This window comes from Leptonychotes weddellii, chromosome 15 (assembly GCF_054177405.1).
Source record: "Leptonychotes weddellii isolate Sample4059 chromosome 15, ASM5417740v2, whole genome shotgun sequence".
NCBI lineage: Eukaryota > Metazoa > Chordata > Mammalia > Carnivora > Phocidae > Leptonychotes > Leptonychotes weddellii.
This window is the reverse complement of record NC_138383.1, coordinates 20,412,998-20,432,629: the sequence shown is the minus strand read 5'-3', so window position 1 is coordinate 20,432,629 and position 19,632 is coordinate 20,412,998. Positions and strand designations below refer to the sequence as shown.

General features: G+C 58.9%; 1 protein-coding gene across 5 annotated transcripts in view; it reads right to left on the bottom strand.

Moving 5' to 3' along the window:
• SRCIN1 (SRC kinase signaling inhibitor 1) overlaps nucleotides 1-19,632 on the bottom strand; it is a 66,999-nt gene that overhangs the window by 5,530 nt on the left and 41,837 nt on the right. For 3 of the 5 annotated variants that reach the window (XM_081805101.1, XM_081805102.1, XM_081805103.1), the window contains 11 exons: nucleotides 19,201-19,293; nucleotides 18,906-18,949; nucleotides 18,399-18,586; nucleotides 17,060-17,235; nucleotides 11,644-11,774; nucleotides 11,331-11,478; nucleotides 10,748-10,994; nucleotides 10,070-10,304; nucleotides 8,288-8,442; nucleotides 7,861-8,013; nucleotides 3,319-3,465 (listed from right to left, as the gene is read on the bottom strand). In XM_081805101.1, coding sequence (XP_081661227.1) covers nucleotides 3,319-3,465; nucleotides 7,861-8,013; nucleotides 8,288-8,442; nucleotides 10,070-10,304; nucleotides 10,748-10,994; nucleotides 11,331-11,478; nucleotides 11,644-11,774; nucleotides 17,060-17,235; nucleotides 18,399-18,586; nucleotides 18,906-18,949; nucleotides 19,201-19,293 — 1,717 coding nt within the window. Of the gene's footprint in view, nucleotides 1-3,318; nucleotides 3,466-4,336; nucleotides 4,922-7,184; nucleotides 7,308-7,860; nucleotides 8,014-8,287; nucleotides 8,443-10,069; nucleotides 10,305-10,747; nucleotides 10,995-11,330; nucleotides 11,479-11,643; nucleotides 11,775-17,059; nucleotides 17,236-18,398; nucleotides 18,587-18,905; nucleotides 18,950-19,200; nucleotides 19,294-19,632 lie in introns of all 5 variants that reach the window. The other 2 variants (XM_081805099.1, XM_081805100.1) reach the window with 1 other exon arrangement.

Sequence of the window (19,632 nt, the reverse complement as noted above, 5' to 3'; positions counted from 1 at the left end):
GCTGCCCGCACGCCCTCCTTCCTGATGAAATCCTGCCCGGATCAGGCCCTGGGCTATCAGGAGAGGTGGGCCTTTCCCCCAGCCCAAGGGGGTTGGGTCCCGAGCAATCTACCCAATTCAAGCAATTCCCTTCTCCTTGCCAGTGACTGATTCGGGAACGGACAGCGGGAAGAGAGGGGAGATCAGTTAGGGGCTTCTGGGAAAGGTCCTCCTGCTCCTGACCCGATCTGTGGGGCTGGGACCCCCCCTCCCCGGGGAGTGAAGGCAGCCATGCCGGGGACAGGGAGGAAGGATGACGGGACAGCAGGACCCCCTGAGGAGATGCACCAGGGGTGCAACAGATTTCCTAGCCCTAGTAGAAGAGGAGGGGTCCATGGTTTCCCATCTGCAGCAGGCCCGGGCTCCTTGCACCCCTGGGAATCTGGCTACCATCCCACCCCTGGATCTCCAGCATGACATCCTCGGGCTTTTTCTCAATTGTTTCTTCTGGTGTCTTTGTAGTATAAGGCCCTGTTGCAGCCACGTCTCAGAACTCTCTTCCCCCCATTTTGGTGTCTCTGGTCCTCGCACTTTTATTCTTCCCCTCGTCGTTGTCAAAGGCGGCTTTGAGCCCCAAGTGTTAGAACCACGTGACGAGAGAAAGGCCTCTGCCCAGCCCTCGGCGCTGACAAGCGTACAGACAACGACCAAGTGCAACTGAGGACGATGGGGACTGTCCTTCACAGGGCACTTGAGGGCTTTCCCAGTTCCTTCCCACACCTGGTATGATGTGACCTCAGAAGCCTGCTGCTGGGTTTTTGTCTCTATTGTACAGATGAAGGAAGAGCCAGCAGAAGGCAGAGGACTTTGACCAAGTTCGCAGCCTGAGCTGATAGGGAGCGCTGTCCAGGCCCAGAGGACAGAGGGCCAGGTGATCCAGAGTGGCTGGAGCAAACTGAGGGTGTGGGGCGGAGGGTGCCAGGAGAACCGGGAGGAAGGAACCCAGGCTGGTCATGGAAGTGCTCTGGGCAGCAGGTGAAGGACTTTTGATTTTCTCATCTGGCAGGGAGCAGTGGGCCTGGGTTTAAAGCTGGGGGGATGACATGAGCAGATCTGCAATTTACACACATCCGTCCCCAGCCCGCAGGTCTGGGAAAATAGGTTAGAGGTGACAGAGTGACAGGGAGACCCTAGAAGGGCATGCATTTAGGTAACGAGGCATAGGATGGTTTTTATCCCTGCTTCTTTAAGAAATGTCCACAAGGAACGTATATTACTTTGTTAGGAAGAAGGTGCTTTGTAATGAAAGGCAACCAGAAAGTGAAAGTGAGAGGCACGGCCAGGCCTATGGCCCTGCGGCGGGGGAGGGGTGGGGGGAGACGACCTGAACAGTAGGTGGGAGGATGCCCCGGGGGTGGGTGACATTTTCTGAGGGGCAGCCTTGGGCTCAGAACAGAGCCCGGGGCAGGGACAGATGGCATTCCAGGAGAGGAGTGTGTGGTATGAGGAGCAAAGAGGCCCAGGAGGAAACGGGGCCCAGTGAGGTGAGGAGGTGTGCAGAGGAGAGACGCCCAGCAGGGAGCCGGGAGGGTCAGGGTGAGGGCTGGCCAGGGAGGAGAGGAATGGAGGGCCTACACAGCATCCCCGTGAGCGTGTGTGTGTGTGTGAATGCTTGCGGCTGCAGAAGGCCTAGCTGGGCCCTGGGGGGAGGCTGGAGGGAAGGCCAAGTGGGCTGGGGACTGAATGGAGGCCACAGAGGTGACAGAGGGGCCGGAGAGAGGCTCTGGGTGCCCCAGGACGGGGAATCAGGGTGAGAGATGGCCGAGCAGTTACAGCTGGAGAGGCTGAAGGCAAGGTGTGTATGGGGGAGGGGACCAGGTACAGGGTGCCAATCCTCCTGCACCCTCGCCAGCTGCATGACCGTGGCTAGAACCTCAGTTTCCCCATCTCTTGAGTGAGCATCAAAAGGACCTTCCTCAGAGTGGTGTGGCGAACGGGAAATGAGAGAACCCGTGTGTCTGGCACAGGGAGCACCCCGCGCATGTCAGCTGCTGTTCTGGACAGGAAGGATGGACATGGGACGAGGGGGACTCAGGCAGTGTGGAGGCAGGACAAGGAGCTAGGGTGGGATTTGCACGGTGTGTCCGGGGACCCACGAGGAAGACGGTGGGCCAGCGGGGAGCCGGGGAGGAGAGCTGGTCAGGGGCGGGTAGGGCTGGGATGGCCGTCTCCGTGGGTTCCTCCAGGGAACCAGCAGCCCAGGGCTGTTGCAGGGCTGTGGGGTGGGAAGGGCTTTGTGATTCCTGGGCCCCGTCCTGGCTCTGATGCCACCTTGCTGTGTGCCCTCAGGAAGCCCCTTTCCTTCTCTGAGCTGCCCCTTCATCAGTGAAGAAGGGAGTTGGACTTGCCACCTCTAACCTACTGCCTCAGAGCCTAGAACCTTCTTCAGGTCACAGCACCTGGACATTTCACAGCGCCCATTCCCACCCCTGGCACCCACAACAGGCCTGGCACGCAGGAGCTGCTCAGAAATACTTACTGAACCAAATGAGTGCACGAAAGGTCTCTCTCAATATCTAGGTCCAGGGACCACCCTGCACCTTCTGACCAGGCCACGCAGTGGGCCACAGGTCAGAAACACCCACGGCTGGGGCTGTCCCTTCTACACTGGCCCCAAGCCCGCTGACTTACATCTGACAGGGGGTACAGCATCCCTGCCGTCCCCACCCCACCGGGGGGGCCACAGTACTTCTCCCTTTCCCCGTTGACATCAGTGGAACCCACCAAAGCCCAAACACTGAAGAGCAGATGCAAAATTGGTTTCTCCCTCAGCTGGGAGATGGCCCGAGAGCCAAAAGCGAGGACTGATGACAGTGGGGTGCCCCCCAGAGAGCAGGGAGAGGAAGCCGAGCAGCAGCGAGCAGTGGCAGGAGGACAAAGGGACATCAAAGCCCCCTCCCACACCCCAGGGCAGGCCGGGCCTTGGAAGGCCGCGGGCCAGCGGGGACAAAAGACTGCTGGGTCCCCCTCCTCCAGGAGCAGCTGGGGAGAGGGCCTTCTCTGCCAGGTGGGGGTCTCCGGAAAGGGGAGTGGCCTGGTGGAAAATACGTGTTCTAAACCAGATCCAGAGCGCTGGGGTTGGCAGGAGGAGGGACAAGATGGCTCAGGGGACCGGTGGGGCCGTTCTGGCAGGGAGGAGGTCTCTGGGCATTTGGCAGGAAGGTGGCCACAGGCGTGCTGGCAGGAGCCGCCCCGCACACAGCCCCAACGCACAGCAGCGCAGGGGAAGGGGAGGGGCCAGGATGGGTCGAACCCCGCCCCCCACGGGGCCACGCCTACCTGCTGCTGGGCCTGGATCCTCATGTACTCCGCCCTCTGCTTGCCGTGCTTGCTTTTGTCGGGGCTTCCCGCCTGGCTCTGCACCGCCTTCAGCCGAGAGGCCCCTGGAGTCACCACCTTCATGGGTGGCACGCTGCCACCACCACTCTGCAGGAAGAGGAACAGGGTGGGGTTGAAGGTGGGATCACACAGGAATCCTAGGTGCTGGGTGGGGTCTCGGGGGCTGGGTCCTCTTCAGTGGGCCCTTTGAGAACTGGAGACCTTTGGACCTCCCTGCCTCCACATCCCTGGCCAGGACCCAGGTCCACTCTCCAAGGCCAGGGTTAAGGCCTCCCTGCAGAAGAGGGACAGGGGCCTCCCAGCCAGGTTCCCAGCAGCTCCCCAGTGACAGCTCTTTGGTGGTTTCCTTGAGTAGGCCAGGGGCAGCAGGTGCCTTCCGGGGAGCCACTTCTAAAGTGACAGTCGCTGCCATCACCCCCACTCCTGACGAGGTACCCTTTTCTGAGTCTCCCAGAGCATGCCTGAGATTTGAGGGGGGTCTTTATGACGGCAGACAGGGTGGGGCCCACATCTTCCTCTGAATGGGAGGATGGGGGTGAAGTCTCCCTAGAGATGGACAAGTCCAGCTCCTCTGAACCACCCCAATTCAGAGGCGCAGACAGAGAAACAACAGAGGCAAAGAGAGTCAGACAGGAGAGGGGGGAGGGGAGCGTGGGGATGGAAAAGGAAGAGAGAACTTTATTTGTTGGTTTATAGGTACAGAGCAGAGGGGAGAGGACCTGGTCCCTGCCAGGGCTGCTAGGGCCGATCCCTGGGTAGGCCAGCTTCCCAGCCTCCCGGGGCTCTGCCTGCAAACCCCACCCGGTGCCGGGCTCCCAGGAGGCTGGCAGGAGCTGACAAAAGGCCAGTGGCAGGAGGGGGCTGGCGTGGTGCTCCTGCAGACCCCCACTCCCTCCAGCTCTGAGGACTGAGAGACTGGAGCATGAAGGACCGAGAGGCTAGGGTAGGAGGCAGCCACCTGGGGACCGGGTGGCAGGGGTGGGGGGCTGCCAGGGGGTCCCGCGGCGAGGGCTGTGCCCATCTGGCTCAGGGCTTCTTCTAGCTCCCGGAGTGTCTCCTCCAGGCTGTCCATCCGCTGGGTGGTGGCGCCTCTCACTGTGCAGCCTAGGCCTGCAGCAGGCTGGGCCCTGGGCTCCCCACTGCAGTGTTGGGCATCCTCTCCGGTGTCCTTGGGGGTCTTCTCTGGCTGGGTCTCAGCAGTGGAGGGCTCCTGAGTGCCGTCAGGGGCTGGTGCCCAAGGGCAGGGAGCCCCGGCGCCTCCTTCCGCTGGGCTGCAGTTCCCTATCCCCAGTCTCTTCAGAGCTGCCCCTTCCTTCTCAGGCGCCAAGCAGCTCCTGGGCTGGGAAGCCTTGGCCACCACCTCTGGCAGGGCCTGGGAACCACTGCAGCCCCTCCCGCTGCCAGCCAGGGTCCGGGGGCGCGGGGTGGGGGTTGTCCTGGGACCGGCTTCCTCAGGTCTGGCCTCTGGTGGGGAGGGAGGGCTGGGGGTACACCCCGTCAAGATGATCCGGGGGACGCAGAAGGCCCTGGGGCTTGGGGCAGCCTGCGGGGAGAGGAGAGATGAGGGGGAGTCTGATCCCGGCAAACGGCATGCCCTGAGCTGGGATGGGGGGTTAGACGCGGGTGAGCCCAGCCCCTTCCTTGCGCGGATGGGAAAACCGAGGCAGGGGAGGGGAGGGTGGTGACTGAGTTTACTCAGCAAGTCAGAGGTAAAGCCGGGACTGGAACTCAGGTCCCTTCCCACCCCACACTAGGGTTCCCCCACTTTCTGGCAGGGACGCCGGTTTCCCCGGAAGCACAGACGCAGGCCTACCTCTCACTGCCCATGTTAAACTCCGGGAGCAGGGCCCACGGGCACTGCCAGGAGTCTGCCCGTCTGTGCAATGAGGTAACTGCAGCACGGAGTTGGTGAGAATTCAGTGCGCTCACGTGGGCGTGGCTTGGAGCAGCACCCGGCCTGTTGTAAGCACTCGGCCAATATCAGCTCTTTGTCGAATTGACCTGAATGGCCTCTGGCCTCAGAGGCTGGGGCTGTCGTGCTCTTCTCAGAGTGGCCCCCTCGCCCCTTACTTCTGGAGCTTTCCCAAGGGCTTCACAGCCTCAAGGGGCGGGGCTCACATCCCTCGGCTGCACACACGCTCCGCAAAGCTGGAGCACTGTTTCTGTGTGCGCGTCGCCTGCTCTGGCTTTGGGGGAGCCCCCCACTCACTGACCCCCAACTTGAGTGAATTCTGGTCTAATTCAGACCAGCAGAGTCTTGTGCCAGGCACTGTCATATACGTCTTCATCTTGAGTCCTTACTATAACCCACGACATGGTGACCGCTCCTATGGTCCCCACTTGACAGATGAGGAAATCGGGGGTGGGTGTCATGTGATTCTCCCAAGGTCACTCACCCACAGCTAGTTAGTGGCAGAGCCAGGATTTGAACCCAGGCAGTCTGGCTCCAAGTCCAGGGCTCTTTCCACTAAAAGGAGCCACGGGGGAGATTCGGGAGGGGGCAGCAGGGACCTCAAGCCCCCCACCCAAGGTACCCCACCCAGCCCTGCCACCTGCTTACCTGGATGGAGACTGGGAAAGCAGAGAGGCGACCCATGCCTGCCTGGCTCCACTGCCCAGTGGCGCCTCAGGATGCAGAGGGTAAGCCAGCTCAACCAGCAGAGGGGCTTTGCCCCCTGGGCTCCTTCAGGTCTGGCTCCCAGAGGCCAGAGAGAGGCAGGAGCTGGGTGCAGTGGGTCAAAGTGCCAAGGGCACAGCCAGCCCAGGGGGCACCCCCTGCACACTGCTCATCCCCGGACGGCTCCTTGGACCGCTCTGTGCCCATCCTTTGCCCAGCAGATGGTTTTGTCCACCTGTCTGCTCCCCCTGGCCAAGGAGTAAAGCACCACAAGCCTCAAGCCAGGCCAGAAATTAGGTGGCGGCCAGCATGGAGCCCACGGTGGCCCAAAGGGAACCAGACAAGGCGGATGAGCATGTGTATGGGGGAGGCTGCCCTCCTCAGAGCAGAGGCTCTCCTGCCCCAACCTGACTGGGAAGACGGAGGGATTCCCAGACCACCTCCCCCAGTGCCCCCTCCTCGAGTGCAGTCCCCTGGGGGTGCAGACAGCAGGTCCACCCCAACATTCCCAAGAAAAGATACAGAGAAAATAAGTGCAGCAGGACAACAGCAAGGACTGAAGTTAGAGAGAAGGAAGAACTTCCCAGTGCTGAAAGAGCCAGCCGCCAAGGAAGGGCATGACTTTCTTCTCCTCCAAGCTCCCTGACCACTGGGGCCATGCGAGAGAGGGAGGCTGTAAGTGAGCCTTTCTCCTGGGGTGTCCTGACCCCCAGTTCAAGGCATAGGTTCTAGTGGGAGAGCCCCACCAGGCACCAGTGGCGGAGGAGGGGCTTCTGGAGCAGGGACTAGGCAAGGGCTCAGGACGAAGTCAGATTTTGAGTTGGACCTAAAGTCATGTAGTGAGCAGGATCCAAGCTCCAGTCTTGAACCAAGACAAAACCCAGGCTCTGGGTCAGCCCTAAACTCTGGCTGCAGCTTGGAACAAAATACCCAACTCAGAATCAAGCCTGTAAGAAAAATGCGGCCACGGCAGAGCGGGGAGTGGGGGGGCGCCAGGTACCAGACCGCTAGAGTCTCCGCGCCTGTCCTTGGAGCCGGGAAGGGGGAGTCCAGGCAGGCGGGGCTGTGGGAGCAGCGGGACTTGGGGAGGTGACTGGTGTGTTAACGGGTTAGCGTGAGAGGTGAGGAGAGGAAGGTGTGGAGGCACAGGCAGAGAGAGAGCTGTGAGAGGTGGGGGGCAGCCCGTTACCTTCCATGTGGGGCCCTGGGCTGAGCCCCCAGGGGGCCCCAGGTCCTGGGGTGCCAGCAAGATGGGGATCGGCTGGCGGCGGGGCGTGGGGGGGAGGGAAGACACTGAGCTTCTCTCAAACACCTGGGGAGCAGAAGGTGGGGGCAGGTTTGGAGAAGGGGGCACAGGGAGGACAGGGGTGCCGGTCTAAGGCCCACAGGGAGGGACCCCAGCCTTACTCCTTGGCCCCTCACCATGCTCACTGGCCACTCTGCCCTCCATCTCGTCTCCTCCTCCGGAGGCCTAGGTGGTCAGGGTCTCCAGCCACTTGGGGAGGGGGGCTGAGAACACTTGAGTATGGGCGGGGAGCTCAAGGTACTTGGGGATCAGTGTGTTAAAACACTCTGTCCTCAGAACATTCAGGGCTGGGTGTGTCAGAGCCTAGGGGGTCTCGGGGCAGTTGTGGGGGTGTCAGAGACTACAATGAAAACACTCAACCCTGCGAAGGCCCCCTCCCCCCATTTTACTGTGGCAGAGAAATCAAGGCAAGAAGGACGGGTTCCCGTACAGGCCAGCCCTTGGCAGGAGCACAGGACCCCAGTCACCCCCGCCCCAAGCCCCATACCCCGGGGTCATCTTGGTGGGGAAAGGGAGGGGCCTGGCTGAGGCCTCGGGACCAGGCATGCCCCTGACCCACCTCTAGCTCGGCGATGATGCGGTCCTCATCGTCCTCATCTTTGATGGCAGAGGCCATGATGGGCGGTGTGGAGGCTGGGCGGGCCACCTCGGACACGGTCCGGCGCAGCTTCACTTGGGGCTTCTGCACCTCCAGCTCCTCGGACTCGGCCTTCTGTAAGGCCCAGGCCCCCGTCAAGACCAGACTCTGCCCCCGTCCAGCAACAGCTCGCATCCTCGGCCCCATCAATGCCAGACCACTTCCTGCCCCAGCTCGTCTGCCGCTTCCGCTGTCCCGTCCCCTGTCCCCTGCCAGGCGGCCCCCGTCCCACCATGGAAGCCTGAGCTGGAGGCAGAGTCGCCCTGCGCCAGCCCCCTTTTTCCCTTCCACCCCAGAGGGTCTTCAGAGGTCCCCTCGGGTATCCCGCCGCCCCAGGTGGGGTCGGTACCTTGATGAAGGCTGAATCCTTCTTGCTGGTGACCACCACCTCTCCCGTGCGCGTGGTGGTGAGGCCGTGGGAGGAGGGGAAGCTCCGGCGGGGCGGGGGCGGCGGGGGCGACTTGGAGGGCTTCTCCGTGCGGTACCGAGGCACTGTCAGCTCGTCTGTGGGCAGCCAAGGGGCTGGGGGTCAGGGGACCTTTAACCTTGGAGGCTGGGCACCCAGGAGAGAAACCTTGCTTCCTCCTCTGGGGAGGAGGGGACAGGGAAGCTCAGGGAGAGGACACAGGCCCCTCCTCCTTCTCTCTCACCTCCGGGCGGAAGCCAGGCCGGCACCCCTCTTAGTGTACTCAAAGTGCGGCCCCCGGGCCACCGACCAGCAGCACCTGCAGCTTCTGGGAGCTTGTTAGAAATGCAGAAGCTCAGGTCTCTCCCACAGCTGCTGAACCAGAATCCACATTTTGACGGATCTTCCGGTGCTTTCATGCACACATTCAAGTTTAAGAAGCTCTGTCCTAATCCATCCATCTCTTTCCCCCTGCCCTTCAGCTGCGGCTCTGCACCCGTCTTCCTCTCTTCTCCATCAAGAGACAGCGGTTAAACTTGCAAGAGCCTGATGCCACCCATCAGGCGCTCCCTGCCCGTTTCTTCAGGGGTGGGGGCGGTTTCCAGGGCAGCCTACAGAAAAGTCACTCAAACCCGACCCTCCTCTGCCTTTGAGCCCCAGTGCCTTCCCATGACCCCAAACCATGTCCGTGCTCCTTGGCCCAGCGTCTTCCACGCGTGCCAATGTTTCAGCTTCAGCTCTGCTTGCTCCTTCCTGGCCTGAACCCCGCTCAGCAACACCAAACACACCCCTCCAGGCATTTGCAGGTGCCGTTCCCTCTCGCTGAAATGCCCTCACTCACTGGCCAGGGAAAAGCCTACTTGTTTTCAAGACTCCAAGGGGAAGTGACGTGCAGTGGGAAGCCCTCCCCGCCCTCCCAGGGCCTCCTGTAGGACTGCACCCCCCGGCTGCAGTTGGCACCCGCATCCCGTGTCTGGTCTGCACACTGAGCGGGGCCTGGGACAGATCTCTTCGCTACACTGAGCCTTAGTGTCCTCATCGGCAAAATGGGAATAATTACTGTGGCTGCCTCCTGGGGTTGCTGCAAAATTGTAAGGATTAATATATAGAAAGCATCTGGGGTAGTTCCTGTCACATAATATGTGCCTGATAAGCAAAAATGCTAGTATTACACGCCCACTAAATTTTAAGCTCCTTGAAAACAAGTGGTGTCTTTTCTCCTTATCCCCAGCACCCAGCACCCAGCACCCAGCACCCAGCACCCAGTAGGTGCTTGACAAATACAGAGAACAAGAATGAATAAATGAAGGAATGATGACTGCTATTTCTGGTCGGATTTCTGCCTCCCCTGTGAGCTCACAGGCTGGCGGGGGGGACACAAAAACCAGGTCCACGAGGACCAGCACCATGCCCGTCTCGGCACGGCCAGGGTCAGAGCACACGCTTGGTCACTCTTGCCCTGGACTTGCTCTTCTCCCTGTGTGGGCCTCTCAGCCGCAGTCAGGGCAGTGGGAAAAGCCCCGGATGGAGTCCAGCTCCCCTCTGTCCTCTGGGTCTCCCCACAGCGGCTGAGGGTCGGGCTGCTGAGGCCCCAGCACCTCCCCCCTCCGGCAGTCCAACCCCAGAGATATCCCGCCCAGGTGCCTCCCCCATCAACCCGAGAGCTCCTGAAGATGGGGCTCCCCTCGTCTGGGCTCTTCACCAGTCCCCTACCCGCCCCCATACCTGAGCCCCTCCTCCCACTGGGCTCGGTTCGCGGGGCTGCCTTCTGGCCGTGGGGGACCTTGGGGGGCTTGTGGTCAGGGGTGGGGGCCAGGCCTGGGTGGGCCTTGCTCGCACAGTCCAGGTCAGGGATGGCCTTCAGCAGCTCTGCCTGTGTCTCCTCCAGCAGCCGGTTGATGTCCTTGGCGCTGTACTGGGTCAGGGCTGCCCGCTTCTCCTCCCAGTCTCGCTCGGCAGCCTGGAAACGAGGAGCGGGGCTCAGCTGTGAAGCAGGGGCTGCAGCCCCTTCCCCCAGCCACACATGCCAGGAACGGAGAAGGAAGTTTGGTCCAGCCCCCAGGGGACCCTCAGACTTCTTGAGTATTCTCTTTCCCTGTAAGTCTGGAATGCCACCACCATCATATACTCCTCTCTTGATAATACTTAGCCCTGTTTTGGAACATTCTATTCTGTTTCATTGACCACATAGTCTATTCTTAGGCCAACACCACACTGCCTTGATCGTTATCGTTTTAGAAAATGTTTTTCTGTCTGGCAGAGCTCATGCCACCATCAATGTGTCTCTCAGACTTCCTCCTCCCCCAGGAAAAAGTACCCACGTGTTGGCGCTTCCCAATCTAGGATGGTGGTAAGAATGTGTGAGCTGAGCTCATGCACCCCCCTGTCCCCCGGGCCCAGCACCTCAACAGACACAGCCTTGTCCACGCTTCTCTTGCCAGCAGCATCCAGGCCTTTGGTGGGGTTGCCCCCCTTGGGAGTAGGAGGGGCTCCCTCGGCCGGCCTGCTCAGCTCGTGGAGGTTCAGTGGAGGGCTGGGGGGTGGCATTTCGAAGTCCAAGCTCTTGTTGAAGTCTGTCTCAGCCGTCACCTTCTTGGGGGACTGATTCAGGAGGTTGTTGGGGGGTGGCCACACACCCTCGTCCACTTGCCTGGGGTTGGGAGAGTTAGGAACAGTTGTGAGGCCCGCATGTTGGTGGCCCCATGCAAGCGAAGCCTGGCCTGGGGGAGGCAGGGTGCGAGGAGGGCTCTGGGATCTTGCAGGACAGATGGGGGGGCCTGGGGAGGAGTGACCGCATCCAGCATAAGGGAGAGCCAAGCCTACACCGTGCCAGGGGTCACAGGTCAGAGGGGAGGTACAGATCCAGTTGGCACACCAGTGACCTCTAGAGGAGTCAGGGTAAGGGGTCAGGCTAATCTATCAATGCCTGGCATGTGACCTCCTGGGGAATCGGAGGTCGGAGATAAGATGTCAGGGAGGGAAAGACCTTCGGATCTGGGCCAGCATGTCTGTGACCCCACGGCAGCGTTTGAGCAGCCCGTCCAGGCGCTGTGGCTCCTCCTTCAGGAACTTCACGGCCTCCACCTCCACACGCAGCACTACCCGCATCTTGCTCTGCAGGCCTGGGAAGTGAGCTGAGGCACCAGAGGAGTGAGCTGGGGAGGGAGCAGCTCCAAGGACAAGGAAGGATGGGCAGCAGGGAGGGCAGTGCCTGGGGGTGGGGCTGGGCGTGGGGGTACAGCAGGGACTGCGGGCCTGGACCGCATGCCACACTCTCGCCTCCTCGCCTCTGGGCTCACCCTTGAGCTCGGTCAGCGTCTCCCCGAGCTGCTTCAGCACCAGGGCCTTCTCCTCCAGCTCCGGCCCCGGCACCAGGCGGTGGTTGTGCGACACATCCCGCTGGATCTTCTCCACCGACTTCTCCAGGTCACTGCAACCAGAGAGAGACCCCTCAGCCCCTCTGGCCCCAGCCCAGCCCCCTGAAATTGGGCAAATGGCAAGAAATGAGGCCACCAGTCAGATCAAAATTAAAAGCCATCCACCAGGCTACATGCCCAAATGAAATCAGAAATGCCAAACCCCAGAGATAAGACTTCAGATGAGTTCCCTAATAGGTGCCCTGGGTCCCCCCCACCCCCGCCCTCATGGCGCCGTCGAAGTTCTGGTCCTTAGCAACATCAACCCAAATCTCTCTCCCTATAACTTGCATCCTCTGGTTCTCATTCTGCCGAGGAAGCAGGAGAGAACCTGGCGGCCTTTCAGGGAACTGCAGGCAGTTAGCTGCACGTGCCCCTACAAGGTCTCTTCTCTTGAGGGGAGGCACAGCCACGTCCCTCTACCCTTTCTCGGCTATCCAGATGCTCAGCCTCTTTCCTTGAGGACAAAACTGCTTTCAATTGTCAGAGGGTTTATGCTGAGCTTGTGCCATTTTAAACACCACATCTTTCTAAAATGTAAGTCATACCAAGTCATTCTCCCCGTGTTGAACCCTACATGGATCCCGTCATCCTGAGGCTGAACTCCAAGTGAAGAAGGGCATGAGGGTAGTAGGTGAAAATTTGGCTCTAGAGTCAGACAGATCCAAATTCCAATCCCAGCTCTGCCCCACCCAGCAGAGAGATCTTGGACAAGTTACCTACTATGTTCGGGCTGCAACCTCATCCAAAAAATGGGGGTAGTAAGAGTTCTTCCCTCCAGGGGTCATTGCGAAGATTAAATGAGCCAATGCAGGGGTGGCTGGGTGGCTCAGATGGGTAAGTGGTTAAGCATCTGCCTTTGGCTCAGGTCATGATCCCAGGGTCCTGCGATCGAGCCCTGAGTTGGGCTCCCTACTCAGCCGGGAGCCTGCTTCTCCCTCCCTGTGCCCCTCCCCCTGATCATGCTCTCTCTCTCTCACATAAATAAATAAAATCTTAAAACAAATAAGTGAGCCAATGCAAATGGGAAAAGGGTGGTAAAGGGTCAGTCCCTGGGGGCTGCTCTTAGTTTCCCTCCAGCCACATCCCCTGTCCTCATCCGGCTTGCTTTTGTTCAGAACTGTCCACAACTTCTCCAAGGTCCTTGTATGTGCTGCCCTCTCTGGGCCTTTATAATGCCATTTCCTCTGCCTAGAACACTCCGCTCACACACACACACACTCACACACATGCACACATACCCACACATGTGTGACTAATCCCCACTCCTCCCTCAGGTCTCAATGGGAACTGCTCCCCCACTCCCTACACTCGGGGTTGGGGGTCTGCTTCCTGCCTCACAAACCCTCCTCAGAGCTCTTGCAAGCTGGGCTGTGTAGCTCCTGGCAGGCAGGGACCATGTCTTCTGGATTCGTCTCCAAGTGCCAGCGTCTGGCCCGTTGCCTGGAGCAGAGTAGATGTCTGGTAAATAATTGTGGAATGAATGGATAAGTGAAAGAAGGGACTGCAGCCCTGGCAGGTCACCTCGATTCTGTGACTTGAGTCACTGACATCCCTGACCTACATGCAGGACTTTACATACATCCTTGTCACATCCCATCTGCTGGATTTCAGCTCAATAATCCAGGTGGAAACAACTTTCGGCTCACAGTTCTACCATCCAACAGACTTGCTCCCCCTCAAAGCGCTGTGTCACTAGCAAATCTTATCAGCATGCCTATACATCTTCATCCAACTAGTGGATGAAAAGACCACACTGGGGGCACCTGGGTGGCTCAGTCGTTAAGCGTCTGCCTTCGGCTCAGGTCATGATCCCAGGGTCCTGGGATCGAGCCCCGCATCGGGCTCCCTGCTCAGCTGGGAGTCTGCTTCTCCCTCTCCCGCTCCCCCTGCTTGTGTTCCCTCTTTCGCTGTGTCTCTCTCTGTCAAATAAATAAATAAAAATTAAAAAAAAAAAAAGACCACACTGGAGCAAAGACAAAATCCTGTGACTCAGCACTGCCATCTGAAGCGCTCTCTTGTACTGAGCACTTACTTTACACCAGGTGCCATGGGCAGCCCTCCACTTTCATTACCTTATTCAATCCTCACCAACAGCCCTGGGCGTGGAAGCCATTAGTACCTCCCGCTTACACACAAACCGGAGCTCAGACACCAGACTACATTTCCCAGCGTCCCTTGCGGTTAGAAATGGCCACGACTCAGGTCCAGCCAACGCAATAGGAGTTGAAGAGGAACATGCTGCTTCCAGGCTGTCCCATAAAAACCTCCCACGGAAGCTCCTCCATGCTCCTTTCCCCTTCCTATGGGTTGAAAGGCAACAACCCTGTGCATGATTTGGAAGGCACATATTGAAGATGGCCAAACGTCCATTAGCCTAGGTCCCTGAATGGTTGCATGGAGGAGGGTCATTCACTAACCCACCCAGTACTGTTCCGTGAGAAAAAAAAGGATAGGTCCGTTACTTTTGAACCATTATATGATTTGTTATAGCTGTTACCCTAACTAATACAATGAGATTTGGCATTAAAAAGAAAAAAAAAGGGGGGGGGGGCTCAGAGAGATGAAGTGGCTTGTCGAAGGTTATACAACTATTTTGTGGCAAAGCAGAATCTACTCATGTCTGACTTCAGCCATTGGATCATGCCATACCCATCCCTGTCCTGCCCAGCCCATGCTCTGCCACGTGGGAAAGAACCACTGTTCTTCCCTGCTGTGTGTGACACCTGGCTGGCTCAGGGTGTGCCGGTTTTGTAAAATGGTCACTCCTGAACATCACTCTGAGGGGGAAGAGAGACTCTCATTTAAAGGAGGACTCAGGTAAGCCTTTGGGAGGACACAACAGTGCAACTCTCGGGCAGGACTAGGTCCTCCGTAGGCTCAGTTAGCACCTCGATTTTCTGATCAAGAAACCTGCCAAAATTTGGGGAGGGTTGATTTGGAAAGCCTCTGCAAATGAGCCCCAGACTGGTCCAAGTCTAGTCACCATTAGCAGAAAGTGGCTGGGCTTTCCCCGACCCAGGTTCAGTCCTGGAGGGGTGGAGAGCACAGGGTCAGGACAGAGCCAGCTCTATAATTTATGGGGCCCAATGAAAAATGAAGATTTTGCCCCTTAAAAAATTATTAAGAATTTCAAGATAAGGATGCCTGGATGGCTCAGTCGTTAAGCGTCTGCTTTCGGCTCAGGTCATGATCCCAGGGGCCTGGGATCGAGTCCCAAATTGGGGTCCCTGCTCAGCCGGGAGTCTGCTTCTCCCTTCTCCCTCTGTCACTCCCTCTGCTTGTGCTCTCTGTCTCTGTCTCTCTCTCTCTGACAAATAAATAAATAAAATCTTAAAAAAATATAGAATTTCAAGATAACAACAGCAGAGCATGGAGCCATTAGGAGCATGGGGACCTGTGTAGCAGGCCTACAAAGCCTGTGCTGGCTTAGTCCAAGTTAGGCTCCAGAGGCCAAAAGTTCTCAAGTCAGCAGAGGGTACCCCTCAGAGCAATGTCTAGACAGAGCTCAAGTGCTTGGCTAGAAAAACAGGTGAGAGAGCCATGCTGAATGAAGCATGGGATTGGCTTTAACTTCCAGCAAGATGCTGGGGCAAGAGGAAGGGGCAGAGCAAAGCATACAGGAGCTGCAGCCAGAGCAGGGATAAGGATGGGCCTGCTGGTCAACCTAATGCCCGGGGAGGCTATGGGAGCTGGCAGGGAGGGCTCTCATAGCCAAGCCAGAGCCACTGCAGGGCTGATGTCCAGCCCAGCCCAGGCCGCCCCCCCAAAAAAGCAGGAACCCCCTTCAAAGTGCATGGAGAACCCTAGCAGAAGCAATGGATCAGCCCCCAAGCCCTCTCAAGTGAGCAGCTTGAACAGGGGTTTTGATAACAGGACAGAGGGTAGGGAGTCTGTGTGCTTCCGGAGAACTGAGGCCCCCGGGGAGGCGGAGGACCAGACGCGCCTGTGACATAAGATTAAATCTGTCCTTTCATCTCTTCTGCCTCTGTGCTTTTATATTTTCTTTTATTTTCCTTTAATGTCTCAGGAAAGTTCCTTTTAAAAATCCCAACCCAGCTCCTCTGTGCTGAGTGAAAAGGGGCAAGGAGAGGACAGAAAAGTTGGGTAAATGGAATTCTCTGGGTGAGGGGGGGTGACTGCTGCCAGTCTACTTGGAGATCTGACTGAGGTTGTCACTGAGCTTTCACACCTGAAATGATGGGGTGGCTGCCGCCAGATTATTTCCAAGTGAGAGGGTCCCTTACTTCATCTCAGCCACAAGGGCTCATGGGACTCTTTGCTTTCCACCCCACTGAAGTACACAGGCTGTGTGGGCCCAAGGCTGAGAAGTAGGGACCGTTCTCAAGGAGCCCCTTTTGCAAGCTGGGCTCTTCTGAGAAGCCTCTCCTGGCTCCCCAAGTCATTGGCCAGTAGAACCCAAACCCTCCCTGGAGAGAACTGCAAAAATCTCAATACTGGGCACAGATAAGGAAGCTGAAGCACAGAGGAGGACAGAAACTGCCCTGATCACATAGTCTCTCAATGCTGGAGCTGGACCTCGGGTCCCTTTGTGCCCTGTGCCACCAAGAGGGAGGCCAGAGAAAGGAGCAGACCCCAGTGACTGACAAGAGAAGGCTGCTGTGGGGTGGGGGTGCTCACTCAGTGGATGGACAGCAAAAGGCAGCTTCTCCCTTCAACAGTGCCAGACAATGGGATCTTGGCCAGACAGCCATTTGCTAAATTTGGATCAGAGGACTGTCTCCCGTTAACCCTTCCATGTCTAAGCATTTGGGAGCTGGGTGTTCTCTATTCCTCACTCCTCCTGAAAAAGCTAGAGCTTTGTTTTAGCAGCACCAGGCCGGGAGGAAGGTTTTCCTTGGCGATACCTGGTCTCAAAGATCAGGGAATTGGAGTGGCGGCAGTTGCGGCTACCCAAGGGTCACTCTGTATAGGTCACGGCGCAGAATGAAAGCAGACAGAGGACAGAGTAGAATCCTGCAGCTGGCCACATGAAAGTAAGGCCGCGGGTCGCGGGAAGCCAGATGTGGACCATGAGGAAGCAAAAACATAGCAGAAACAGGGCATCAAGCCAGAAAAAGAAAATAAATCAGGAATTGTGCCAGATGGTCAAAGGTTTGTGGGTCACAGAGAAATCAGGCCACAGGGGAGAAGGAAATCAGGCTTCAGACCAGACCAACGTCACCTGTCATTCAGAAGGAAGGGAGCTGCGCCTCCCAGGGAAACCAGGTTGCGGCCCGAGGCCGCTCCCCCGGCCCTCCCTCCTCCCTCCCTCCTCCGCCCGGGAGCCCAGCCTCACTTGAGCTGCTGGGTAATGAGCTCCTCGTCGTTGAGATAGCGCAGCCGCTCCTCCTCCACCAGGGTGCGCTGCCGCTGCAGCGGGTCCTCCTGCCGCCGCGCCGCCTCCGACACGCGCATGCTCAGCTCCGCCTCTGTGCCTTTCAGCAGCGCGCGCAGCGACTCCAGGTTTTGTAGCTGCGGGACGCAGAGGGACCGATGGACCGGAGTGGGAGGGGATGGAAGTACTCGGCAGGGGAAAAGCCGGGGGTGGGCGGTGGGGGTGGAGGCGGGCAGAGGACAGCCCGATGCTGGGCGGGCTCCACAGAAGAAGCGGCTGCTCGGCTGCGGCCGTGAGCAGCAGCGAAAGGGCGGGATGGGGGAAGCAGAGGCCCAGGGCTAAATTCTGGGGAAGAATAGAGGCAGGAGGAGAACGGCACGGGGATCGTGGAGGGAGAAGTGCTAAATTGGGGCATGCAGAACATGCGGCTGCGTGGCTGTGGCCGTGAGCAGCAGCAAAGGGCTGATGGACGGGGGCGGAGGACAAGGTTACGGGCTGCGGAAATAGAGAGGCAGGAGAACCAGATGGGCATATCTGGGGGGCAAGAGGTAGCCCTACGTAGGGCCGTGCCGACCTTGCGGCTGCAGGGCTGTGGCTTCGATGAAAGACTTGAGCCCTGGGGTTTGATAGAGCTTCCGTGGCTGGCGCAAGATTAACTTAACTTCTAAGGCCGAGTTGGGGCAATGACGGAGTGGGTGAGATCTTACCCGTTGCCCAGATGGCAACTCTCTGCCCCCTCTCCAGCCTGTCTCTGCTCATTATTCTCACCTGACGGGCCCCAAGGCCCTCTCGAGGAGCGGGCACAGCGATGCCAGGCTCCTGACTGGTGGGACCATCTGCCAGGCGGGGCAGAGCGGGGAAGACTGTGCGGACTCAGAAGGGGTAGTGGAGGGGATCTAGGGGGAGGGCTTCCGCCCAAGGGAGGGGAGGGGAGAAAGAATGCTGGGCAAGAAGGAATTGGGACTGCCCTGAGGGATACTGACAGGAGGAAGGGGCTTAGTGGGGTGGACTGGGGCTCCAGGAGAACGGTGAGTATTCAGGGAAGGGGAAAGAGGGCGTAGTGAGGGGAACAAGGGCGAGCGGTGGGGCTCGGTGAGGGAGCAGAGATTCAGCGAGCGAGCCGGAGCTTGAGGAAGGGTAAGGGGAGAAAGGGTTCGCAGAGGGGCCCAGTGAACCTCCGATGAGGGCGTAGGGCATGGGGCGAGACCTGTGGGAAGGGTTTTCAGCGCGAGTGGGTGGGGTCTGTCGGGGAGGGGCTTGAGGGGGCGGGCACGGGGCGAGGCCCCGGAGGCGGCCGTACCTGGAGCTTTCGCAATTGCTGAAGTTGGCTGCGCAGGTCGCTGGTGCTGTTCTGCAGGCCACGCAGGTGCAGCTGCATCTGCAAACGGCTGAGGGCCGTGGGTTGCCCCGCAGGAGTGCTGCCGGCCGAGGGCGGGGGAGGGCCGGACACTGGGGTGGCGCCGCTGCTCCGGCTGCCTGACCCACAGGCTGCAGAGAGGGACCACGAGGATGGAAGAAAGGCAACAAACCTTGAGCCTGCAAGGGGCCAGGACAAGGCCCTTCCCACCCCTGATCCTCACAGTAGCCAGAGAAGCATGTGGCTCTGACCCCCTGCCCCAACTAGTGGGTCAGCCCTTCTGTGAGGAGCAAAGCACCAGGGCAAAGCCATCTTGGGCTAAGGTGACTGCTCATTGATCCACCAAAGCCCAGTGATGTAGCTGATGGTTTAATCCCCACTTTACAGATTAGGAATCTGAGGCTCAGAGAAAGCAAGTATGGGGCGGGGGGGGGGCAAGGGGCCACTCACGTGCTGAGGGGGTGCCTGCTCCATTGGAGCCTTCAATCTTCTCGCTGTGGCACAGGGGAAAAAGGGCCATCAGAGGGTCCAGCCTGACCCCAGACCGTCAAAGCTGAGTGAGACTTTAACAAAATCGCCTCCAGTCCCCTGATGTCAGGATAGAGTCCCAGAGAAGGAAAAGGGCTCACCCAGAGTCACACACTGCGACATTGGCAGAGCTGGTCCTAGCACTGCTGCTGCCCACTTTCCCTTCCTCTTGCCCCAACCATAAGCCCTGGCAGTGGTGTTTAAAGAAGAACCTTACCTGGGGGTCTCAGGCTCCGAGCCTCGTAGTAGGGCACTCTGTACCAGGCCTGTGAGGCTGGCAATCTGCTTCTCCATGGCCTCCATGCGCTCCCTGGAGAGGGTGGTGGCTCTGAGCAATCCCTTCTCTGGGCTTGGGGTCCCTCTTGCCCAGGCCCTCATTCTTAAGATTGATAATTAGAGGAAATACCATTCCCTCCCCAGCCACCAGCACACAGACAATGCCAAAGGTTCAAGCCCACAGTCCCCCACCTAACATTGGTAAGGCCCCTTTCCATCTGACAGTCACCCCCTCCCTTGCCAGCCCCATCTCTCACTACTGGCTCTCTAATGGGCCCCACTACCAGGCCTCTCTGTGCCCTTTCCTGACATGCCCTCCTCCCTACGTCATCCCTGAAGCCATCCCAGAGCCCCAGCAGCTTTAAGGAGTCCC